The sequence below is a fragment of the Notolepis coatsorum genome (assembly GCF_963971535.1).
Source record: "Notolepis coatsorum genome assembly, chromosome: 9".
NCBI classification, from domain to species: Eukaryota; Metazoa; Chordata; class Actinopteri; order Aulopiformes; family Paralepididae; genus Notolepis; species Notolepis coatsorum.
The window spans coordinates 57,402,313-57,429,825 of record NC_140173.1 but is presented as its reverse complement, the minus strand read 5'-3'; the positions used below and the strand labels follow the sequence as shown (position 1 = coordinate 57,429,825).

Below are 27,513 nucleotides of genomic sequence, written 5' to 3'. Positions count from 1 at the left end.
ACAAAGCCTCGTCTGACCTTAATGAGGCTCACATGATGAAGGAAAAAAAGCTGCCGATTTCATCACAATGCTGTTACTGTTTCGGCAAAGAGTAGGTCAACAGTGCAGCTACTTAAAGGAACATGCCAACATTATGTGACAACATCACCATCTTCTCCAGAGTCAGAAGATGGATGCCAATTTCCTCAGTGCGTTCAGTAGAAAGCTATCCGGCTACAAGCTAGCCTAGCTTAGCACAAATTAATGGAAGTGGAGTACGGACCAACTAGCCTATAGCTGTTGGCCAAAAACACCTCTCCCGAGTTTTAAGCTAGGCTAGTGGTCCGTAATCTGCTTCCATTCATTTGTAGCTTTCTACCGAGAAGAAATTGGTATCCATCTTCCTGTCCGACTCTGAAGAAGAAGGTAAGTGCATGAAAAAGAGGTTGTCTTATAATCAGGGTAGTTTTATATTCTGACCAATATGGCAAATACTGTAGGTGTGGTTGGAGAGGAGAGATGTTACCTGGTGGAGTATATAGGTATGGTTGGCTGTACTATGAGAGATTTCATTTTCATTTCAAACCTTTATTTATACTCGTGAAAGCACTGAGGTTTCCCTCATTTACAGTGATGACGAGTTAACAAAGGACACAAATATCATAACAGTTAATAATTACAATGAATTACAATTACTACAATGATGGATTAAAAACAATTACATGATTCAGTACATAGGTCAAGTGCAATGCCTTTAAACTCCATGAATGACGGGAATGTTCCGAGCTTTAGAGTCTTTTGCAGGGTATTCCATGTGTATGGAGCATCGTAGGAGAAGGCAGACTTTCCAAGCTCAGACCGAACTCGAGGCACCCTGAGCACAAACCGATCATTGGAACGAGTTTGGTAGGTGACAGCACTCCAGACCAACAAAGATGTAATATAAGGTGGAAGTTTGCCAATAATTGCTTTGTAGATAAAAAGATACCCATGATAACTACGTCGCAACGAGAGAGATGGCCAGCCTACCCTCTCATACAAAAGACAATGGTGAGTATCATATTTGTCACCCGTAATAAATCTTAGGGCAGAGTGGTAACAGTAACAGTAAGAAGCATTTTGTATAAAAGTATTCTGTACTTCTGTATGACAACTATTAAAGAAACTTGAAACTTGGTAGGCAGAATCCAAAGGCCTTAATGTAGACGCAGACGCATGCCTGTAAATGACATCACCATAGTCCAATATTGCCAAAAAACAGCCTGTACAATTCTTTTCCTACAGAACATAGGAAAACTAGCACGGTTACGGTACAAGAAACCAATCTTTTGCCGTAATTTTGTAGCTAGGTTATCTATATGGAATTTAAAAGAAAGTTTATCATCCAGCCATATACCAAGATATTTATACTCACTAACTCTTTCAATATACAAACCATTTGCTGTTGTTAGGTGTAGCATGTTATAATCTATAACCCTGGCTCTAGAAAACATCATAGACTTGGTTTTACTAGCATTAAGCACTAACTTGAGCTTAGCTAGAGCATTTTGGAGAGTGTCAAACGCAAGCTGCAGGTTCACAATAGCTTCCTGAACAGTATCCGCAATGCAGTAGACCAGTGGTTCCCAAAGTCGGGGTCGCGACCCAAAGGTGGGCCGCGAGCAGCCACGGGAGGGCCGCGAGATGATTAAAAAAAAAAAAAAAAAATTCTAGGCCACTGAACTTAGAAGCAGGCCAGGACAGTGTTTCTAGTTGTATTCAAAAATTCTATTCTATTGTATTCTAAAATGTGACTATATGGTTTTATATTAACTTAATAAATAAGCAAACGAAAAATCTACTTATTTCAAAGAACATTTCAAACTAAATAACAGATTATGCACATAAAACGCTGAAAACAACCGAAGCAACAATAGTATTTTAATGAGACTATTATTATTATTATTATTATTTTGCAACAAGTTAGCCCTCTCATAAATAGCACATATAAATGAATAATTAACTTGAACTAACTTAATAGGATTGAAGTGATATTTGGCTTAAAAAATCGGTCGCCTGACAAAAGAAAAAAAAAAAAAAAACCTGACGATGTGCATTGGGCCGCGGCTCTCTGACGCCTTATTTTCTGGGTCCTGGCCTGAAAAGTTTGGGAACCCCTGCAGTAGACAACTGTATCATCCGCATAAAGATGAGCCTGACAACCTGCTAGTGCTGAAAGACTAGAAACAATATCATTCATTAATATAGATTGTAAAGAGGACCGGCCCCAATACCGAACCCTGTGGTACACCCTTAGACAATGGCAGGAAATCAGATTGAAAGTTACCTGAATTCACAGATTGACACCTTGAAGATAAATAGTCCTGAAACCAAGCACAAGCGGCTTTATCCAGGCCAATGCTAGCTAGACTATTCAAAAGCAAGTGATGGTCTACTGCAGGGGTGGCCAACCTTTTTTGAACCAAGATCTACTTTTTTATTTACCACCTAGCCCGAGAGCTACCAGCCAAAATTGTATATTGTAAGCCGTCATTTGAGGCTTTATAAAAGCAGCATAATGAACACAAATCTGTCAGTGCCGAGTCCGACCTCATCTTAAATAACAAACAGCATTGCTTGTTGTAGTTAACAAGGAGAGGAAGAGTTGATTTAGCAAAAAAATATTATTATTTTTTTTTTTTTTAAATAATCAAATTTTATTAATCAAGATCTACTTGAAATCAGCCCGCGATCTACCTGTCGATCGCGATCGACTGGTTGGGCACCACTGGTCTACTGTATCAAACGCCTTTGAGAGGTCTACAAAGAGAACTGCACAATGCTTCCCATTGTCCAGGGCTGAAATAATGTCATTAGTGACCAAAGTAACAGCTGTAATAGTACTATGATTTGCTCTGAAACCTGATTGGTGAGTACTTAGCACTGAGCAACTTGAGAAAAAGGTTTTTAATTGGTTGTTTACCAAGGTCTCCAGTGCTTTGGCTAGGCATGATAGTTTGGAGATAGGACGATAGTTATCCATCTTATCCCTATCCCCCCCTTTATGCAAGGGGAGCACCTTGGCAGATTTCCACACTTGCGGGCCAGATGCAATAGAAAGGTTAAAGATGTGTGACAATGGCTCACAAATGACAGGGGCTGCCAGTTTTATAAAAAAATAGTCTAAATTGTCCACACCAGTAGAACACTTAGGGTCTATGGATTGCAAGAAATTGAGAGTTTCACTAGATGAAAATGGCTGGAAGGAAAATGTAGGTACACACGAGGCATGATCGAAGATTGGGCTAGGGTCAGAGTCAACATCCAGTGGAGCCAGCCCAGTAGACAACCTGTCAAATAAGGACCCAGCCTCAATGAAGTGTTTATTGAAAGCAAGACAAATTTCCTGAGGATCCGAGATTTTACAATCAGCCACATTAATACACAATGGCAATGTAGCAGGGTTATTTTTTGACAGGTTTACTGCACCCCAGAATTTAGCTGGGTTAGAGTAGGAATTCGAGACTAAGTCTAAAAAGTTATCAGATTTAGCCTTCCTCACAGCTGCAGTAGTTCTATTTCTAAGTTGTCTGAAGGAAAGCCAGTCTTGCGTATCCCCAGTGCGTCTAGCACGTGACCACGCAGAGTTCCGCTCAGAAAATAATGCTGACAGCTCACTTGAGAACCACTGTGCCACCCTATCCTTAATCCTAGTCCTTTTATAAGGAGCATGTTTATCTACAAAGCAATTAAATGTCTTTATAAAAGAATCCAGTGCAGTTTGCACATTATCAGACGTTACCTGGTGGAGTATATAGGTATGGTTGGCTGTACTGGGAGAGATGTTACCTGGTGGAGTATATAGGTATGGTTGGCTGTACTGGGAGAGATGTTACCTGGTGGAGTACATGGGTATGGTTGTACTATGAGAGATGTTACCTGGTGGAGTATATAGGTATGGTTGGCTGTACTGGGAAAGATGTTAGCTGTACTGGGAGAGATGTTACCTGGTGGAGTATATAGGTATGGTTGGCTGTACTGGGAGAGATGTTACCTGGTGGAGTATATAGGTCTGGTTGGCTGTACTGGGAGAGATGTTACCTGGTGGAGTATATAGGTCTGGTTGGCTGTACTGGGAGAGATGTTACCTGGTGGAGTACATGGGTATGGTTGTACTGGGAGAGATGTTACCTGGTGGAGTACATGGGTATGGTTGTACTGGGAGAGATGTTACCTGGTGGAGTACATAGGTGTGTTTGTTCTCTGTGGTGAAACAGGTGTAGCTGTCCTTCATCCTGTCCACCATGGTGATGCAGGAGATGATGATGGGGAAGAACAGGGTGTTGATGCTGTCCTCGAAGGCAGGAGGCTGACGACAGGAATAGGAGGTTTACGAAGGTTAATGTTCCAATTTCAGATCTTGTTCATCTGTCATATCAAATGGTAAATGGTGCATTTATATCACTCGCACACTCAATTTCTATTGACAATTTATTAAATGTATTCATTAGATAGGATCCACATTATTCTTCCTGGGGTAAAGTATATATATATATTTTTAGCTGTGATCATTTACATTTAGTAATTTATCTGATGCTTTTATCCAAAGCGACTTACAAGTTCTGTACAACAAGTCGGCAGGAAGGGTACTCTGGCAGCTAAGGGTCAGTAAGATTGTTCGTCAAACAGTGTCGAACTTGATTGCTGCAGTCTTGAGTGCATAGTAGTATAGACGTATTAGCATAGTAGGTAATAATATAGTAATATCGGATTTATTTATCTCCTTCTTCATTTCAGATATTGATTGAAGAAGTGGGTTTTTAGTCGACTGCGGAAAATTAGGTTTCAGCTGTCCTGACTGTGGTGGGAAGAAGTTCGTTCTACCATTGTGGAGCGAGGAGCGAGAATAGCCTGCTTTTCTTTGATGATCCCCCTAGGAGCTCATATAGGAGAGGGTCTGAGGCCAGAAGATGCTATAGCATAAAGCCTAATGGCTTGTTCCGACTGCTCAGGCTCCAGCCAAGTCAAGTCTGTTCATTTGTAAACATGCTCTTCGTCAGAAGGCTCTACTAGAAGTAGCCCTGTCCAGCAAGGAATACAAGAACTAAGGCGCACAGCACTCTCCATGGTGCTGAAACCGGGAGAGGTAAGGTACCCAAAGAATATGAAGACATAATAAATCTCTCTCTAAATGCTTTATACATGACAAACATTATTCTTACATAAGTATTCGGTATTACTTTACCGTCGCGCAAAATCAGTAAGCTGCCCTGCATTCATCATATGAATTTGACCACCCTAATGTCAGTGCATCTTGACTTTTTGATTAAATCACATTCGGTATAATTGTGATTTTAATTATACATTGTTGACACCAGTCAGTAGCACACGGCGACAAGAAAGAAAATAACACATTGGAAAAAAGAAAACTGGGCTAAAAAGATAATAATTACATTTTCCACTTTGATGCAGGGACACAACTATTACAGATAAGTCTCTGTCCCACCCTACTTGGAGACAGTGTTGGAGCACTCGAGTCCAGGACTGATTTTCAGGCCTCGTGACTCGACTTGGACTTGAGCACTGATGACCCGGAGCATTGACTGCATTTGGACTCGGAAGGTGCAGACGAGGACTCGGACTTGTTAATTGATAAATACTGTAAACATTTGAATAGGCCCTAATAATCTGGCATAAGATATTGATGGCTATATTAACACCATGACATTATTTAATTTTGTGCAAGGGCACACGTGTGTTCCACCTACATGCGGATTCACGTTGATACCCTCATGTTCAGTACTTAAGTCATGCGAATCGTGCGCTTTGCTTACACAGATTTTACAACAAATTCCAGCAAGAGCACTGCTAGATGTTCGATATGTAAACAAACTATTGAAGAGAAGACCAGAACAACCTCAAACTTCAACAGACATCTGACACAGATTATGACTTAGACTCAGACTAGGCCGGGTAATGGAGACTCGACTCTGGCTCTTCTTTGGTGACTCAGACTTGGACTTGGACTCGAACACTGGGGACTCGAGATTTAGTGACTCGACTACAACACTGCTTGGAGATAAGTAAAGCAGCACCTGGACCCCTCCTTACCCTCTCCCCTTCCTCCAGGGCTGCTCCATACAGGTCCTGGATCTTCTGCTGAAATTCGGGGTCCGTCCAGTGGAAGAGAACCTGAGCGCTCTCGCTGGCTATCAGGAGGCACTTCATCTGGACCACAGCTCCACCGCTATGCGTACCTATCACTGTACCGTCCCGACTCACTGCAGTCGTCCCGGCTGTTTACAGCTGTAGAGGAGGGTTAAAGAATTACACTATACGGAAAGGCAATTTTGAACTGTGGATACGGTACGTTTCTCTAAACTCTCACTTCTCTAAGACAAAAGTGTTGTCCATGAGATACAGACAGACACAGTGGTAACCCATTGGTTTCGTCAACCCTTATCTGTACTGACAGAGATGATTGGTCTGGAATGTTACTACGAGTGACTGAGGTCTGTTCAAAAGGAGTTCTTCTGGGTAAAACATGGAATGTTATCGTAGAACGGAATAGCAGAATGTGACCTCTTGAGATGTGACCACTCTGGGTCACAAGGAGAACGTGCACAACAGATGTCTCTAGTTTGCCCTGTGCAGAGTTTCTGCTGAAGTACTATGGAAACCCGGTCGACCAAATTACATCCTTTTGACAAATCTAATCTAATTTGGGACCTTATGTATCAAAATCAAAATTGTATTGAATTGGGTAATCACTGGCAATACCCAGCTCTTCATTTATTAACTGTAAATATTTTTAGTGATGATGCTTTTGGTTGACATTCTGCCCATAGTTTTTTTTTATCCATAATATTTTTATTAACATTTTCAGATTCCGGGGCGCGTCTACCTTAATGATAAGCAAGCAGTGCAAAAATGCGGAAGCATTCGTCACCGCACGCCACTACGGTAAAGCGCCTTTCTTTTCAGGCCCGCTTTGGGAGCTGTCGCGCGGAAATAGGCTGTCTATTGCCATTCTCTTTGACAAACTCTAACCTTAACCAGCTCCTTAACAGCGCCTAAACTTAACCGTTCTAACCTTAACCAACTCCGAAACAATGCCTAACCTTAACCTTAACCTTAACCATGCCTAACCTTAACCATAGAAATTATATTGCCATTCTCTTTGACAAACTCTAACCTTAACCAGCTCCTTAACAGCGCCTAAACTTAACCGTTCTAACCTTAACCAACTCCGAAACAATGCCTAACCTTAACCTTAACCTTAACCATGCCTAACCTTAACCGGCGAAAGAATACACGTTAAAAAAAAAAATCACGTTAAAAAAAAAATATTCGATGGGATTCGAACTCGCCAGCAAACGAGCCATAGGATCCACAGCCATGTAGTCTTGCCAATTGAGCTATTTCTAGATACTGAATAAGGGGCGGTGACTTATATATATTGAGCTCCGCTCGTGTCGAACCAAGGCGGGATCTCATGCGCATGCGCGGGCACCTCGCGCGAGCACGCCGGCGCACGCACGCACCTGAGCGAGCACGCCGCCGCCGGTGCACGCACGGGCGCTGGGCGGCGGAAAATGAAAGGCGCATTACCGCACGCCACTACGGTAGAATGCTTCCGCATTCTTGCACTGCTTGCTTATCATTAAGGAAAAGGCTTCCGGGGCGGCTAGGTGGTGCAGTGGGCAAGGCACTCACCACCAATGCTGGAGACGCTGGGTTCGCGTGTTCGAATCCAGCTCTCCACATTGTTTTCAGTTTGGCTGGTCGTCCGTACTAATACAATTGGCAGTATTAGAGGGTGGGAAAGCTGATGGGTGGGTCCTGGGCGTTGTAAACAGAAAAATACTCCTACAGTTCGGTCGGGGCGCCTGCTCAGCGAAGGAAGGATCTGGAGGGAGGTAGTGTGACCTTCCACACGTTACGCTCTCCCAGTGAGAATCTGAGCTGCCAGGCTGGCTGCCGGCTGGCTGCGCATGTGTCGGAGGATAGCATGTGATAGTCTCCGGCCTCTCGGACCAACAGTAGGGGGGGTGCGCAACAACCAGGAAGGGAGTTGGGAATTGGCATAACGACCAACAGTGGGATGGGAGAAAAATCGGAAAAAGAGGGGGAAAACGATTATATAAAAAAATAAAAATAAAAAAATCAGACCCCCCCCCCCCCCAACAACAACTTAAACAAAATAAAGACTGAAAAGAAAAACAAAGGAGAAAACTATCAAAACAATATGAAAAGAAACCAGGCGTAAACAGGCAGCTGCCTCAATGTTGTGGGTCATTCAGTCTCTCCTTCAAATACTCCACCAATGGACGCCAAATCTTGCCAAACATGCCCCATACCTTGCCCTGTACTGAGTCTCAAGCTTAAGATGCTGCATCACCTCTCTGAACCACTGAGTCCAGCTAGTTTAAGATGCTGCATGATGCATCACCTCTGAACCACTGAGTCCAGCTAGTTTAAGATGCTGCATCACCTCTGAACCACTGAGTCCAGCTAGTTTAAGATGCTGCATCATCACCTCTTAACCACTGAGTCCAGCTAGTTTAAGATGCTGCATCACCTCTTAACCACTGAAGGCCTCTGCATGCTACAGCAAATTCAAAGCAACTTCAACACAACATCGACAAAGCAACGGTGTTGCAGACACATTACCTTTATGCTTCTGCAAAATCAACGCGCAGCCTATGATGCAACAAAATGTACCCCGGATGTGCGGCTCGAGCGCGCCCAGCCGCCTGAATACTTTGGGCAGCCGAAGGTGCGCACTCTAGCCATTACAAACGGATTTCGCTTCTCAACCATACATCGTTAGTATAATAATAGCCCGGTTTGTTTGTTTTCGCTTGTGTTCTTGTATATAGTGTAATATCAACCCAGTCCATCCCCATTGTTTCCCCAATCTCCTTCCACGAATTCATCGTCATAATGCTATCCTTGTAGTCTTTAGACCCGCTATTATATAAATTTTGGTACTTTCGGACCTCCTCTGCAATACGTTCCTGCATTTGATTCATTTTAAACAAACAATTAAACAAGTGTAATGAAACAATACACTAGCTATCGAGCTCCTGTCAGAAAGTTTTCTTTCGGTCTCGAGCTCCTGTCAGAAAGTTTTCTTTAGGTCTCGAGCCAGGAACACTAGAAGTGACAGACAGCCCCGCCCCCATTCACTACCAACCAATCACTGCTACGCAATACCAACGCAACGGGTCTTTAGATTAGATTTTGGAGACAGGTACGCAACGCCCAAGCAACACAGTCTACAAGACTGTCTGCAACAAGCGCGCTGAAATCTGGCCGATGTTGTGTTGAAGTTGCTTTGAATTTGCTGTAGCATGCAGAGGCCTTGAGTCCAGCTAGTTTAAGATGCTGCATCACCTCTTAACCACTGAGTCCAGCTAGTTTAAGATGCTGCATCACCTCTGAACCACTGAGTCCAGCTAGTTTAAGATGCTGCATCACCTCTTAACCACTGAGTCCAGCTAGTTTAAGATGCTGAATCACATCTTAACCACTGAGTCCAGCTAGTTTAAGATGCTGCATCACCTCTGAACCACTGAGTCCAGCTAGTTTAAGATGCTGCATCACCTCTTAACCACTGAGTCCAGCTAGTTTAAGATGCTGCATCACCTCTTAACCACTGAGTCCAGCTAGTTTAAGATGATGATGATGGCGCCGCCCCGACCGGCTGCCTCTCTGTTCGCTCCGTCGAGACTGTGTTTACTTTTGTTAATATTTATAGTTTTTAGAGTTTTGTGCGTACCAACTGTTGGTGCATTTAATGTATATGACCGTCAGTCACTCATAGACATTGGATTACGGGAAACTTACCAACTGGATTACTCGCTGGATCAGCTTTCCGAACCACATCAATGGCCTGAAGAAATTCTCCGGAGATTAGGACCAGACCCTTTGTTCCCAGAGCCCAGGAAAAGACGACGAGGAAAGAGGGCTGGGATCCGAAACAGGCTGAGATCCAGACGCCACCGTACACCACTTCCCAGTATATTGCTAGCCAATGTACAATCAATAGACAATAAACTGGATGACATCCGAGCAAGGATTCAATATCAAAGAGACGTTAGGGACTGCAATGTCCTTTGCTTCACCGAAACATGGCTCACACCGGAGGTTCCAGATCACGCAATTCAACCAGCGGATCACTTCTTTATCCATCGAAAGGATCGGACATCATCAGAGTCCGGTAAACAACGTGGAGGAGGTATTGCCTTCATGTTTAACAAAAATTGGAGTGATCCAACGAACGTGAAGGAATTATCCAACCACTGCTCCCCAGAACTGGAATATATAACCATCAAGTGTCGTCCTTTCTTCCTCCCGAGGGAGTTAACGGCGATCGTCCTGGTCGGAGTGTATATTCCACCGCAAGCCAGCAACAAGGTTGCGCTCTCCAGACTACACGACGAGGTAAATAGAATACAAGTGGCTAACGTTAACGCCGCCATTTTAGTATTGGGAGATTTCAATAGCGCCAATCTGAGAAAGGTATTGCCTGACTTCTATCAGCATGTGACTTGCAACACCAGAGGCGGTAACATCCTAGATCACCGTTACACGCAATTTAAAGGTGGCTACAAGGCTCATTCTGATAGTGGCTTTGGCAAGTCAGATCACGCATCCATTTTCCTTTCACCAAAGTACAGACAGAGAATTAAAAGTACTCCCGTAGTCTCGCGAGAGGTGCAGAAATGGGATCTGACGTCAGAAGAGACGATCCGGTCAGTGTTTCACCACACAGACTGGATTGTGTTCCGCGACACAGATAACATTAATGCCTACACGGAGACAGTGCTGGACTATGTCTGTACTAGGGTGAAAGAAACAATCCCCACTACCAAAATGAAAGTTTACCCAAATCAAAAACCCTGGGTAGACAAATCCGTCCGTGAAGCTCTGAGAGAGCGCACCAAAGCATACAATGACGGCCTAGTGGCAGGCAACATGAATGACCACAAGGTGGCGCGACACAACGTAAGGAGGACAGTGTCAGAGGCCAAACGGCGCTACAGGGATAAAATTGAACTCCAGTTTGAACAAGCTGACTCTAGAGCTATGTGGCAGGGGCTCAAAACGATGACAGACTACAAAGGCGCCTCCCTCAAACTGAACAGTGACATCTCCTTAGCAAACGACCTCAATACCTTCTATGCGAGGTTTGATGCTGGTAATAACAACACCAGCTCACAAGCCTCGGCAATGGGGGGGGGGGGGGGGTCGGCTGCTGATGGAGGCGCAGTGTTCAGGGTAACAGAGCATGAGGTGAGGCGGACCTTTAAAAAAGTGAATATCAGGAAGGCAGCAGGTCCGGACGGCATCCCCGGCCGCGTCCTAAAAGTCTGTGCCGACCAACTGGCCCCAGTATTCACTGACATATTTAACCTGTCCTTAGAACAGGCTGTCATCCCCACCTGCCTGAAGAAGTCCACTATTATCCCTGTACCCAAAAAATCCAAGCCTGCTTGCCTCAACGACTACCGCCCTGTAGCTCTCACCTCCATAGCCATGAAGTGCTTTGAGAAGCTAGTAAAGGGCTACATCTGCTCCTCCCTCCCCATCAACATGGACCCCCTGCAATTTGCATACCGCCCCAACAGGTCCACGGAGGACGCCATAGCCCATGTGCTGCACACAGCAGCATCACACCTGGACAAGAGGCAGGGGAACTATGTGAGAATGCTATTCATCGACTACAGCTCGGCATTCAATACCATAGTCCCCTCCATACTCATAGCCAAGCTCAGGGACCTGGGCTTGGGCTATGACCTCTGCCAGTGGGTCTTGGACTTCCTGACTGGCAGACCCCAGGTGGTGAGAGCAGGCAACTGCACCTCCTCATCCATCACCCTCAACATAGGGGCCCCCCAGGGCTGTGTTCTGAGTCCCCTCCTCTACTCCCTGTACACACACGACTGTGTGGCTCAGCGGAGTAGCAATACAATCGTCAAATTTGCTGACGACACAGTGGTGGTGGGCCTGATCTCTGCCAACGACGAGAGGGCCTACCTGGAAGAGGTCAAGGTCCTGGCGGGATGGTGCCAGGAAAACAGCCTCTCCCTGAACGTCAGCAAAACAAAGGAGATGATTGTGGACTTCAGGAGGTCGGGGGTCAAGGACTACAGCCCCCTCAGCATCGACGGGGCACCGGTTGAGAGAGTCAACAGCTTCAAGTACCTCGGAGCCTACATATCCGAGGACTTGACATGGACCACACACATTAACAGTGTGGTGAAGAAGGCACGACAACGCCTCTACTTCCTCAGGCGCCTAAGGAAGTTCCAAGTCAGCCAGAAGATCCTTAAGAACTTCTACTCATGTACAATAGAGAGCATCTTGACCGGCAACATCACCTCCTGGTTTGGGAATAGCACTGCAAAAGACCAAAGCAGACTACAAAGAGTGACACGTTCAGCCGAACGCACAATTGGAGGGGGGCTCCCCACCCTCCAGAACATTTACTACAAGCGTTGCAAGGGCAAGGCTAAGAGAATCATTAAAGACTCCAGTCACCCGAACAACTGCCTCTTCGAACTGCTGCGGTCAGGCAAGCGATACAGGAGTCTCAAGGCGAGCACAGAAAGACTCAGAAGTAGCTTCTATCCCCAGGCCATCAGGCTGCTAAACGAACAATGAATGAACACTACACAACAACAACCACCAAACGCACATAGCACACACATCCACACGCACACACTCACTTTAAACAAACACACTGTAGCACCCACTCCACACACTTTATAGCACACACCCACTTTAAACAAACACACTGTAGCACCCACTCCCCACACTTTATATTTATGGATGAAGGATTGCACTACAACTCGTACACCTTACTGTAAATTGTACCTAAAATTGTACCTCATCCCATTTCTGCTTTGCACTAGATAGTACTGTACATTAGTACACTGCATAGTATTGTGTATTGTATATTATATGGTAACTCAGAACATTGTACATATGTCTATACCGAACACTGTGACCTCATTTTCTTCTTCTAAATTCATGCTATATTATGTTATTATGTTATTTGATACTATCTTGTCTAGCACAGTCTCTGGAGCGTAACAGTAAGAAGCATTTTGTATGAAAGTATTCTGTACTTCTGTATGACAACTATTAAAGAACTTGAACTTGAACTAGTTTAAGATGCTGCATCATCTCTGAACCACTGAGTCCAGCTAGTTTAAGATGCTGCATCATCTCTAAACCACTGAGTCCAGCTAGTTTAAGATGCTGCATCATCTCTGAACCACTGAGTCCAGCTAGTTTAAGATGCTGCATCATCTCTGAACCACTGAGTCCAGCTAATTTAAGATGCTGCATAATCACCTCTTAACCACTGAGTCCAGCTAGTTTAAGATGCTGCATCATCTCTCTTAACCACTGAGTCCAGCTAGTTTAAGATGCTGCATCACCTCTGAACCACTGAGTCCAGCTAGTTTAAGATGCTGCATCATCACCTCTTAACCACTGAGTCCAGCTAGTTTAAGATGCTGCATCACCTCTTAACCACTGAGTCCAGCTAGTTTAAGATGCTGCATCACCTCTGAACCACTGAGTCCAGCTAGTTTAAGATGCTGCATCACCTCTGAACCACTGAGTCCAGCTAGTTTAAGATGGTGCATCATCACCTCTTAACCACTGAGTCCAGCTAGTTTAAGATGCTGCATCATCACCTCTTAACCACTGAGTCCAGCTAGTTTAAGATGCTGCATCACCTCTGAACCACTGAGTCCAGCTAGTTTAAGATGGTGCATCATCACCTCTTAACCACTGAGTCCAGCTAGTTTAAGATGCTGCATCATCACCTCTTAACCACTGAGTCCAGCTAGTTTAAGATGCTGCATCACCTCTTAACCACTGAGTCCAGCTAGTTTAAGATGCTGCATCATCACCTCTTAACCACTGAGTCCAGCTAGTTTAAGATGCTGCATCACCTCTTAACCACTGAGTCCAGCTAGTTTAAGATGCTGCACCACCTCTTAGACACTGAGTCCAGCTAGTTTAAGATGCTGCATCATCTCTGAACCACTGAGTCCAGCTAGTTTAAGATGCTGCATCATCACCTCTTAACCACCGAGTCCAGCTAGTTTAAGATGCTGCATCATCTCTGAACCACTGAGTCCAGCTAGTTTAAGATGCTGCATCACCTCTTAACCACTGAGTCCAGCTAGTTTAAGATGCTGCATCATCTCTGAACCACTGAGTCCAGCTAGTTTAAGATGCTGCATCACCTCTTAACCACTGAGTCCAGCTAGTTTAAGATGCTGCATCACCTCTTAACCACTGAGTCCAGCTAGTTTAAGATGCTGCATCATCATCTCTTAACCACTGAGTCCAGCTAGTTTAAGATGCTGCATCACCTCTTAACCACTGAGTCCAGCTAGTTTAAGATGCTGCATCACCTCTTAACCACTGAGTCCAGCTAGTTTAAGATGCTGCATCATCTCTCTTAACCACTGAGTCCAGCTAGTTTAAGATGCTGCATCACCTCTTAACCACTGAGTCCAGCTAGTTTAAGATGCTGCATCACCTCTGAACCACTGAGTCCAGCTAGTTTAAGATGCTGCATCATCTCTGAACCACTGAGTCCAGCTAGTTTAAGATGCTGCATCACCTCTCTTAACCACTGAGTTCAGCTCGGTGGATGAGGACACTTCCAGTGAAGGAGGATCAGTTTCCGTGCCAACAGTGTAATAAATGTTGTTATCTGGTGTTTAGATCCAGAAAGATTCACAGTATTTCCCCCTCTTGTGAGACAAAAATAGCTATCATAGGATCGGGCTGAACTTCCATTTCAAAGACATCCAACGCAAGACATAAACGCAGCACAGTTGAAAAGGGGGCTCTTGTTCCTCAGTGTGTCTTTTCCCAGAGCGTAAATAAAGGTTGAACTGAATGAATAAGTTAGGGCTGCTACTATCATAACATTTTATGATTGACGGTTAGGTTGCCATTGTCTGACAAACATTGAATTACTATCTCATTCACCTTGAATCCAAACTGTTCCCAGATTGGTGATGTTGTTGTATACATGTCTCTTTGCCATGAGATCCATCTCACTCACTGTGCTACATTGGAGCAAGGAGAGCAACACGTCACCCAGTAATTCACATGGAACAGGAGGGTGGCCGATGATACCTAAACTGTACACCGTCACCTTCATGTAGACCAAGCTCTTTTTATTTATAATTTTTTTAGGGCATTTCTGCTTTATTATGGACAGGACAGTCAGAGAGAGGAAATCAGGTGAAGAGATGGGGGAGGACATGCAACACATGTCCTGGGACATTGCGATCGCACAGTATGCGACTTAACGCTGTGCGCCACCGGGGCGCCCCATAGACCAAGCTCTTTTGGCTGTTTCACCAATCCATTCAAAACACTATGCATGCCCCTCCATAGGATGACCTACAGTACACGCTATAGTAGATGCAACCTGCCAGACCGATCTTGCTTAAAATATGTAAATAAAGTACTTATTGACCACAGGAAAAAGTCATGTTATAGCCAAGTAATATATTGACGTGTTTACAAAAATATACAATGTGTACATATTACAAATAAGTAATATATTGACGTATTTACAAATAAGTAATAAATTAACGTATTTACAAATAAGCACATATCAAATATTCAAATGACCTCAACATTACCGAGACCCACTTTTCTGATAGCCTCACCCAAACCCTAACCTTAACTACACCATTACCTTAAACAAAACTAACATGCATTTGTACCGCATTGTCTGCATTTTTACTTCATTGTACTTAGATTGTACTTAGGTTGTACTTTAGTTTGTATATTGTATTGCATAGTGTTTCCTCTTTTACTTATTGTATAGTGTTACTGTTAATCCTCTTTTACTTTCTGTATGAAGCACATTCTCAGGGGCTCATACAGAACCAAGCATTTCACTGTAATGTACAATGTGTACCGTATACGTGACAAATAAAAACAAACTTGAAACTTGACTGTTACATTCAAGTTCAAGTTCCTTTTATTGCCACACGGCCAGGCCGGTGGAATTCGAGCACGGTGCAGGTGGTAGCTGCGACAATACACCACAGTCCACAAAGACATAAGAAGACACATGGAACATAACATAACATTAACATAAACATAACATAACATAACAGCAGGGGGTAAAATTAGGAGGAGTTGGAGTTAAGTAGTTGTATGGCCTTGGGGAAGAAACTGTTATTGAACCTAACCGTGCGACTGCCCAGTGACCTGAACCTCCTACCAGAGGGGAGGTGTTGGAAGAGGTGATGAGCTGGGTGCAGGGGGTCACTGATGATTTTGTGTGCGCGTGTGATGGTGTGATGTTTGTGTATGGAGTCCAGGGTGGGGAGTTTGCAGTTGATGATTTTGGATGCCCTAATGATGATCCTGTCTAGTCTGTGTAGTGTGCGTTTGGGTGTGTTGCCGTACCACAGTGATGGAGAGTGAAATGATGTTTTGTATTATGGCTGTGTAGAATTGGAGAGCAACACGTTAAACAAACCATTACGTTACCTTGAAATGACCATAACATAACCACACCCCTAACCACAATCATAACCTTAACCACACTGTTACATTAAACTAGTACCATAACCACACTGTTACATTAAACTAACCATAACCCTAACCACAATGTTACCTTAAACTAACCACACTGTTACCTCAAATAACCATAACCACACTGTTACACTAACATAACTTTAAACCTAACCACACTGTTACATTAAACTAACCATAACCTTAAACCTAACCACACTGTTACATTAAACTAACCATAACCTTAACCCTAACCACACTGTTACATTAAACTAACCATAACCCTAACCACAATGTTACCTTAAACTAACCACACTGTTACCTCAAATAACCATAACCACACTGTTACACTAACATAACTTTAAACCTAACCACACTGTTACATTAAACTAACCATAACCTTAAACCTAACCACACTGTTACATTAAACTAACCATAACCTTAACCCTAACCACACTGTTACATTAAACTAACCATAACCATAACTTTCTATGACATAACCATAATCATCATCATCATCATCATCAATCATCATCATCATCATCATCATCATCATCATCATCATCATCATAGTATTTCTGTGTTTATATCAGGCTGGGGGGCACTATAGTCACATTTCAAAATGTCATAATATTTTAAGAGAGAGCAATACCCACTCGAAATGCCACTTATAGTGTCGTTTTGAAGACCAGTGTGTCAGAGTAAACTTTTAATGTCGAAATATCCTCCAGACCTGCAGTCTTATTATTTATTTTAAATCCGTTCCGAAGCTCAAACGCCGTGTTTTACCTCGACCCTTTCGAAGTAGGCTACAGTAGTCTCTCTACTGGCCCATCATGTCTTCTGTATCTACTGTAAGTAACTCTAGATGCCTGGTGCAATAGTTGATGTGAAGATAACTTACTCCATGCTGCTCCAATGTGACGACCATTCCAAGCGTCACTTTCCAAAATCGCAGCTCGGGACTTTCACACATTCAGAAATCTTGTTGCAGCTACTGTGTCTCTTTACTCGCTTCCGTGACACACCACAAGAACGAGAGTCACGTGACGCGCCGCGATAACTAGAGTCACGTGACACGCCGCTAGAACTAGAGTCACGTGACGCGCCACAAGCACTAGAGCCACGTGACTGATTGATTGATTGATTGAAAACTTTATTAACAGATTGCAGAATGGGTACAGTACAGTACAGCTCAATACATAAAATTGTTAAGGGGATGCAGACCAGAGAAAGACTTTCGTCTTGTTTACACCTGGGTCCCCCATTTTCAATTCATCATAACATATATGACATACGGCAAAATCTGCATATGGCTCGCTGATAACAAACTATCATTACACATGGGCAAAACAGAGTCCATTCTCTTCGGTTCAAATAACAAACTCAGCAAGACCGACGGCTTCTCAGTTACAGTGAGTGACAATATTGTCACAAGGAAAGATGAAATTACCTACCTGGCTGGGTTCCATCCTAGAGGCAAATCTTTCCTGTGACAAAATGGCATCCAATGTAATAAAAAAAAGTCAACCAACGAACTTGATTCTTGTACCGGATCTCTCTGGTAAACAAGAATACCCTGAAGACTCTGGCAGGAGCACTCATTCAAGGGTACTACGACTATGCTTGCACCCAGTGGTGCAGTCGTAATATGGGAACTGGTTACACGCGTGTAACCAGTAGTACTGCTACTACATCTATACATTTATGACATACCAGATTTTCAAATACAGTACTGTTTGTGATACAAAAAGAGTCCAGAAAAGAGACTCTTGGAGGATGTTGGGTAGGTGGGGTGGGGTTGGGGGGGGACTGTACATTGGAGGTGGTTGGGTGGGTGGGGGGGGGTTGGGTAGGAGGGGTGGGTGGGTGTGGGACACACACTGTACAACTGTACAAGCAAAGCTGTACATTGGAATATTGACAAAACCATACTTGGTCATTTACTGTACATTGGAGGGGGTTGGGTTAGGACATCTACAGGGGCCAGTTTCGAATTGCAGCCTCCCGTAGGTGTTCTTTGAGAGTGGTTTTGAAAGTGGGTAGTGATTCACATTCCTTTACAGCTTTGGGTAGGGCGTTCCACATTGATGTGGCATAATTGCGAAACGTGTTTAGCCCCTTGTTTGAGCCGAATCTGGGTTTAACATGATTTGTGGAGCTCCCTCTGGTGTTGTGATCGTGGTATTCACTGACCTTTGGGAAGTATTTTGCCATGTACATGGGTACCTTGGTCGTGTAGTGTATCTTGTAGACCAGGCCCAATGCAAGTTGCTGTACTCTGTCGTCTACTCTAAGCCATCCTAGGTTGTCAAAGTGGGCAGGGGTGAGGTGGGTTCTAGGAGTAAGGTCAAGCAGTAGTCTGACCAGTTTGTTTTGAGATGTTTGTAATTTAGTTTTTAGCGCCTTTGAGGTGCTTTGGTACCATGAGGTGCAAGCATAGTCGTAGTACCCTTGAATGAGTGCTCCTGCCAGAGTCTTCAGGGTATTCTTGTTTACCAGAGAGGAGATCCGGTACAAGAATCGAGTTCGTTGGTTGACTTTTTTTTATTACATTGGATGCCATTTTGTCACAGGAAAGATTTGCCTCTAGGATGGAACCCAGCCAGGTAGGTAATTTCATCTTTCCTTGTGACAATATTGTCACCCACTGTAACTCAGAAGCCGTCGGTCTTGCTGAGTTTGTTATTTGAACCGAAGAGAATGGACTCTGTTTTGCCCATGTGTAATGATAGTTTGTTATCAGCGAGCCATATGCAGATTTTGCCTAGTTCACGCGCCACAATAACTAGAGTCACGTGACGCGCCACAATAACTAGAGTCACGTGACGCGCCACAATAACTAGAGTCACGTGACACGCCACAATAACTAGAGTCACGTGACGCGCCACAATAACTAGAGTCACGTGACGCGCCAGAATAACTAGAGTCACATGACGCGCCACAATAACTATAGAGTCACATGACTTTACCAGCACTCGTTTAAGAGGCGGAAGCCCCTGGAGAGCATTTCACCACAGATCTTGAATCAGCCTTGTTGTTGCTCAAGAGTTTTTTTTTTCCAAGTTCAAGTTTTGTTTTATTTGTCACATATAATGTACTGTACATTACAGTGAAATGCTTGTTTCTAGATGAGCCCCCTGAGAATGTGCATGAATACAGTAAAAAAGTTAAAAGAATAAAGTCCAAACACTATACAAAATATACTATACAAACTAAAGTACAACCTATAGTACAAAATCCAAACTTTTAAGGTAGCTCTTAGTCTTAGATCGGTCCTTACAGACAGAGTGCCAAACAGAAAAAATGTCATATGCGTAATCTAGTGATTACTGAGGTGAGTAAACGGTCATGTGTTGGTGCCTAACCACAGCATGACTGGCAGACAGGATTCTTGACAGTGGCCCAGTATTCGTGGAATTCAGCTTGGCTTGTGTGGCTGAGATTATTATTTTCTTTGTTGTTGAAGCTGATTTATTTGAACTGCCCCCTTCTTAGAATGAAAGTGACTGAAATCACACAGTGGGAGTCATCAAAACCTTCAGCAGAATCATCTTGCAGGATACACACACACATACACAACACACGTATACCCACAAACACACAGTCATAAAGATCATTGTTACACACAGGGGTGTAGCTCCAGATTCTGGGCCCCATGAAAGAATGTATTTGTAGGCCCCCAGTGAATGCGAGCGCGCGTAAGCGCGCAAGCGAATTTTTTTTTGCCATTTTTTTATTGATGAAAACGCATAATATGGTTTTTACCTATACATTCGGATCAGCAGTTCAGCACCTGCACTGTTGGTGGGTGAGCCTAGATGTCGCATTGCGTTCATCTTCAATGAATGGACCAATGCAATAGTCTACCAAAGCCCCCCTTCTCTCTCTATATATCTCACACACACACAGACAGACACACACACACACACACACACACACACACACACACACACACACACACACACACACACACACACACACACACACACACACACACACACACACACACACATAGTATCAATGAGAGCATCAATAATACACCTGAGAAGAAAAAAAAATGTCTAGTAAAAAAAAAAAAAAAAAAAAAAAATTGGACCCCCCCCCAGTGCTGGGCCCTTGGAATCATCCTAAGCTACCCCCCCCAGCTACGCCCCTGGTTACACACGCACATACACTCACACACATTTAAGATGCTGCGTCACCTCTAGACAGTAGGGGTGTAACGGTACACAAAAACCACGGTTCAGTACGTACCTCGGTTTTGAAGTCAAGGTTCGGTACGGGTTTTCGGTACAGTGGGGAAAGTTTGGCGTTCCATGTTCCACTCAGGGGTGATGTAGTGTGCAGTAACTAATTGTACTTGTAGGGCTTGTTAACAGAACTCAGCTATAGGGCGACAATAATGTGGTCAGAGGCATGGTTTCTATCTTGAGCCTGAACTGGCGTGACTTGTCTTTATTCACATGGTAAGCAGCAGTAACACAAGTCTTCTCTCTCTGAGAGACATTGGGGGAGAGAAAGAAGGGGGAGGAGACACAGCTACTTATACTCGCCACCTGGTAGTACTCCAGAGTGTCTCCGCCTAGAACGCCCTCCAGTGGACACAGATATATATGCAGGTAGGCAGACACTAGTGTGAACAGTTACATATGCAGTTAGACAGTTACTAACAATCCTACACAGAGCCTCTACCTTCAACACTCACACTTTTTAGCATACTGGTTGACTTCTTGGAATCTTTTTTTTACAAAGGAAATAATATAATCACAAAAACATCAACAGAACATGGCAGTCAATACCTACACACCAAACATGGCCTTTGCAAATCTCTTCAATATCAATTTGGAGGCAGGTTTCGTCATTGCGTCTGCTACCATGTCGTCCGTGGGACAATACATCAGTGTCATCCTTTCTTCTCTGATGACAGATCTAATGAAATTATATTTTATATCGACATGTTTACATCTCTGCCGACACACAGGGTTTCTAGCAATCGCAATGGTTCCCTGGTTGTCCTCATAAACAACAGTCTTCTTGTATACATTAGGTATCCATCCCTTCGAGCAGTTGTTCCAGGTAGATACACTCCTGTATGGTCATAGCTAGAGCCATATATTCGGCTTCACAAGTTGATAAAGCCACGTGGGCTGTTTCTTTGTTTTCCACGAAACCAATGAGCTGTTTGCGTTCAAACTCACACAATATGCGGTGGTATTCCTTCTATCTGTGGTGTCAGCTGCCCAGTCTGCACCACTGTAGGCTTTAAGCCCTAGGCCCTCGCTGCTCTTTCTGAAACACAGTTGTCTGTCGGCTGTACCTTTAAGATAACGAAAAACATGTTTTACCGTAATCTAGTGCTCCTCTGTGGGATCAGCAAAATGTTGTGACAACTTACTCACTACAAAACATAGGTCAGGGCGAGTACATGTCGTCAAATAGATGAGGCTACCCACTGCTTCCCTGTAAATTTTTACATCTGTCAGTTTCTGAGCATCCTCCTGGTAGTCCAGATTTTGATCACATGGTGTATCCCTTGTTCTACATTCCTGCATGTCAAAACGTTTCAGAATCTTTTCCACATATCTCTTCTGGGATACTGTTACACAATTGGCAGACTGCTCAAAATCCATACCTAGAAAGTGTTTTAACCCGCCCAAGGTCTTTCATCTTAAATCTATTGGAGAGCATCTCTTTCACCTGAGCTAGGCTCCTGGTGTTGTCCGCTGCTATGATCAAATCGTCTACCCAGATGATGATGATCACTTTCCCCGACTCCTTTGATTCCCTCGAGTAAACACAGGGGTCTACTGGGTTCTGTAGGAAGTGATCTTTGATAAGGCATGTATGAAGCATCTCGTTCCAATTTCGCCCAGACTGTTTTAGGCCGTAACTGGATTTCTCCAGCTTACACACTAACTTCTCTCCTTCCTTTTCGTAACCCTCAGGTTGTTCCATATAGATCTCCCTATCTATGGGTGTGTGCAGATAGGCTGTCTTCACGTCCATCTGATGTAGAATCAGACTGTCCTCAGCTGCTTTCTGAATCACTACCCTTACACTGGTCAGATTGGCTGTGGGGGGAATGTTTCACCATAGTCTATCCCCTCCCTCTGACTGAAACCCTTAGCTACAAACCTAGCTTTGTATTTATCGTGGCCTTCAATTCCCTCCTTGATGTGTACTGTCCTCCTTGTCACTCCCTTTCCGAGCATAGTCTGTCAGATACTTTGGGGGTCTGTGTTCCCTCGAGGGATACCTCCCACTGCTTGGGGCACTTGACGTCACCCTCGGGTGCTCCTCGTCATCGGCCTCTGGGGGTTGCTGACTGTCTGTCTGCACGACTGTGCCAAGTACACTGGGCTGATGGGTCTCGGTTTCTACACACCTTACTCTGGAGTCCAGCTCTGGCTCCTCTGTCTGTGTCTCGCCCTCACATGTTGTCTTTGTGACAAACTTGACTAGCCTGTGTTTCTGCACTATCCCTTTACCGGGATAATAAACCAGGAAAGCGGGGCTTCCCTTGTCGTGCCCTACAAAGAGCCCTTTTACACACCTGGACTCTAGCTTTCCTCTGTCCTGCAGGTACGCATAACACTCTGATCCAAAACGGTGCATTCTGGCTAGATTACACTTCTTTCCTGTCAGTGCTGTATATGGAGTGGTGCCCGTGTGCTTATTGAAGCACCTGTTTCTGGTGTAGGCGGCTTCTTGTACCGCATAGTGCCATAGGCACTTAGGTAAGTTACTGCCTACTAGCTTACACCTAGCCATCTCGAAAAGGGTGCGCCATTCGCTCTCTGCCACTCCATTCTGGTGTGGGGAGTATGGACATGACGTCTCGTGTCTTATCCTGTTCTTCCTCAACAGTGATTGAAACTCTCTGTTTGTGAATTCGGTCCCGTTGTCTGACCTCAAACATCTTACTGTACCATAAGGGGCTATGTACGCCAGTAATTTTTTCGTGGCCTGGAGTGTGTCACTTTTTGCTTTAAGAAAGTAAACAAACACTGCCCCTGTGTACACGTCTGTAAAATACTGTACATATCTTAAGCCTCCTATGGACTCGTTCCTTAATGGACCGGCAAGGTCTGTGTTAACCAACGCAAGTGGTACTTTTACTTTTTCTGTGGGATTCCTGTTTCTCGATTGAGCAAACTTCCCCTTTATGCACACAACACATTCTTTATCAGGTCTACGCTTTTCGCCTTCAATGTGCATGCCCTCTGTCACTGCTTGCAGTTTCAGTAAATCCTCGTAATTACAATGACCCATAATCTCATGCCATGTCTGAATATCGTGGCTGACGGTTACTTTACACATATTATTGTCATTACACTCTGTTTTCAGGTAATACATTCTCTGATACACGTCTATGTCAAATTGTATACCGTTGGGCTCTACAAGAACATTTTTACCTTCCATGAAGGACACTCTGGCCCCGTTCGCAGCAGCAGCCATTACAGAGAATAGTCCTTCCTCTCGCCAACCCGTGGATGCGCCTTCCGTCTGCCAGCTCCATGCTGTGTCCCTCCGGGCGGAAAGTTCTGTCAAAGTTCTTGAACAGACTCCTGTCGTTGATGACGTGGGACGACGCACCTGTGTCCACGATCAGTCCCTTCCTTTGGGCCTGTTGCAGCTGCGTTGGCCTAGTGACGTACGCCGTCTGCGCCCTGGGGATGAAGTCCTCTCGTTTCGCTACTCTCCCGTCGTCGCCTCGATCCGTCTCACGTCGACCAACTTGTCCATGCACGTGTTGCGCGCCCTGGTCGCATTTCATCATGCACGCTCTGCTTGCGTGCCGCGGCAATCTGCAGGGGCCACACTAGACAGTCCTCGTGCAGTTACTTCTCCGATGACCTTTCTCTCCACATCGCCAGCACGCCTGCTCCGTCGTGGTCCTAGTCCTCTCCCTTGGCGTCGTTGGGGCCTTCTCCCCCTCGCCTCCGCTGTGCCCAGCGGGCGCCACGCGCCCCGAGGCGGGGTTCTCCCCCTCGCCTCTGCCGTGCTCAGCATGCTCTGTCTCCCCCGGCGCCGCCTCCTCGGGGCTCTTGGTCGCTGCCTTCCAGCGACTCCCGGCTGCTGCCTTCTTGACTCTCCTGTGGGTCTTCTTGGCTTTCATCCTCTTCGTTAATGGTATGCTTAGCTTTTGCTCTTGTTGGCCTAGCGACTAGCCACACGGTGCTCCCGGTGCTATCCTAGCCTATAACTTCAGCTAAGCTTGCTACAGTACCTCCACTATTTCGCCCCGGCGTTATCTGGGCCCATAACCTGTTAACAGAACTCAGCTATAGGGCGACAATAATGTGGTCAAGAGGCATGGTTTCTATCTTGAGCCTGAACTGGCGTGACTTGTTTTTATTCACATGGTAAGCAGCAGTAACACAAGTCTTCTCTCCCTGAGAGACATTGGGGGAGTGTCTCCGCCTAGAACGCCCTCCAGTGGACACAGATATATATGCAGGTAGGCAGACACTAATGTGAACAGTTACATATGCAGTTAGACAGTTACTAACAATCCTACACAGAGCCTCTACCTTCAACAGGGCTGTCAATGAATATTCTATATTGAAATTAATAACCGACTTGCAAAAAAAATATAGCGTTAACGCTATACTAGTATCGCGCGATAATATAATTAACGCATTAATCTAAAAAAAAAAAAAAAAAAAAAGGTAGGTTCGCTGAGCACAGATGCTCTTTTTCAGGAACGTCCTGCTTCACATTCACACAGTTCCATTCACACCTGGGAGCTGCCCAGTACAACCACAGTTGACACCATTGGCCACTGAGCAACTCCACTGGAGCAGTTGATTCAAGCCATGTCACATAGTTCAAGTTTGAAATGATTCTTTCTGTTTTGCTCCTGAGAGTGCTAGATACTGTACTGTACTGGTAATATTATTTATTTGTGTTAACTTCTGAATAAAACAACTTATTAAACACAAGTACATCTTATTGAACATTATTTTGATATTTCATTACCAATTATCATAGCAAAACAGCTTTTTCAAACAGTCTGTAATGCATTTTGGAAACGGGAGATGGGCTCATGGTGTAATGGGCCACCTGGCCTGAGAAACATAAGGAGGAAAGAAAAGTAAGGACTTACTTCTGGTCATTATTTGGGTAGAACACACATATTTTGAATGCCTTCGGCAGGTTTTCTTTTTTTCTTTTTTGGGCCATTTTAATCTAGATTAATCTAGATTAAATCCAGGATTGCAGATAGATTAATCTAGATTAAAAAAATTAATCTATGCCCACCTCTAATATATATATATATATATATATATATATATATATTATATATATATATATATATATATATATATATATATATATATATATATATATATTTTTTTTTAATCATTCTTTCCAAAAGCAAAGACGCCTAAAAGCGTGGCTAACGCTAATGGCGCGCATACCAGAGAGACTAACTGCCTAAGAAAACAGGCACAGAGGCACTGAAAGAGGATTTCACCCATCTAATGAACACACTAGACTAGACAAATATCAAGATGTATCCATCAGTGGACCAATCGCATGCTTTCGCAGAGGACAAGAAGCCTTCAGTCGACTCCTTCAGACAAGCACCCCCCACAGCCCAAATGGAATGATACAAAAAATAATAGTAATAATTGAATATTATTATTATCTTTTATATATTTGTTTGCATTCAGGGGCCAATTTCGGCCAATCAAAGTTGACTATACAAATCCTTAGTCGAGGTCAGCCCTAAAACAAACAAACAAAAGATGATTGTTATGGGCAAACTATTCCTGAGGGAATATCTTTATAGCTTTTATAGAGTAAATCTGTTTTGTATCATTACATTCGGGATGTTTTCCTCCTGTCATAAAATAGAATCCATTTGTTTGGGGCAGCGGAGGAAAACCACGACAGTGTAAACATTTATGTTTTTATTAAGCTTTCTGTGGTCAAAATGGCCAAAAAATTCCAAATTGTGGGCCAAGGCCCAATCTGGTCCATCAGTTTCCTATAGCGACCTGATGTTCGGGGAGGCCTTATTCAAGCTGACTCCTGTATACACAGAATAAACATAGCCAAATCCTCAATGTGAGCTAACAGGCCAAGAGAGCCTTGCATGTCTCAAAATGGATCACCGAGTGTAAACAGTGTTAGGCAGCCTGTGGTTACTGTTACCTCCTCTAAAGAGGCACTGTCACGCAGATGCAGGCAGACACGGCGCAGCCCCCCCCCCCCCATCGCAATCTGATTCTGGACGAGGAAGTGACGCTCCACAGTTATTATGACAAGGTGCTGGTTTATAAGAACTGGAGTTTCCTCGGAATGGTCCCGATAAGATCCCGCTTTGTTGTGAGAGCACCGGTGAGGCCGATTGTTTCATTTTAAATGACCCAGTCTAAATCTGGATAAGCCATATGTATTGATTTAGTCAGTTATTACTTATTATACCAGGGCCCTTTAATTTCCCCGAAGACAACATGGCCGTGTTTTCATTCCCATCCTGTGGGCAACAGAGAAGATTACCAAGTTTAAAAAAAAAATTTATTACGGACCCACTTTTTCCTCCTGTGAAACATTGACTAATGTGCCTGATGTGCCTATCAAGTGTATCATGATAATATAATATAATATAATATAATCATGATACACAAGTGATACCTGTTTACTTGTTGTCAAACTGACCTTGACACCTATCTCAAGTCATTAGTTTGAGAAAGTACAGCCCAGCTCAATTAGCCTGTTACCATACCTCAGCGTCTGCTCTCTCTCTCCTCTCTCTCCCCTCTCTCTCTCCCCCTCCCCCCCCTCTCTCTCTCTCTCTCTCCCTCTCTCTCTCTCCCCCCTCTCTCTCTCCCCTCTATCAACCCCCCCTTTCTCTCTCCCTCTCTCTGCCTCTCTCTGCCTCTCTCCCCCTCTCTCTCTCTCTCTCTCTCTCTCTATCCCCCTCTCTCTCTCTCCCTCTCTCTCCCCCCTCTCTCTCTC

The 27,513-nt window shown here is 44.2% G+C and overlaps 1 protein-coding gene across 1 annotated transcript in view; it reads right to left on the bottom strand.

Moving 5' to 3' along the window:
• hps1 (HPS1 biogenesis of lysosomal organelles complex 3 subunit 1) overlaps positions 1-17,560 on the bottom strand; it is an 82,145-nt gene extending 64,585 nt beyond the window's left edge. Inside the window, exons 1-3 of the mRNA XM_084321542.1 lie at positions 17,444-17,560; positions 6,070-6,264; positions 4,193-4,327 (exon numbers count right to left, since the gene is read on the bottom strand). Of these exons, the coding sequence (XP_084177668.1) occupies positions 4,193-4,327; positions 6,070-6,186 (252 nt within the window). The 5' untranslated portion in view covers positions 6,187-6,264; positions 17,444-17,560. The remainder of the gene's footprint in view (positions 1-4,192; positions 4,328-6,069; positions 6,265-17,443) is intronic.
• Positions 17,561-27,513: the final 9,953 nt, after the last annotated feature.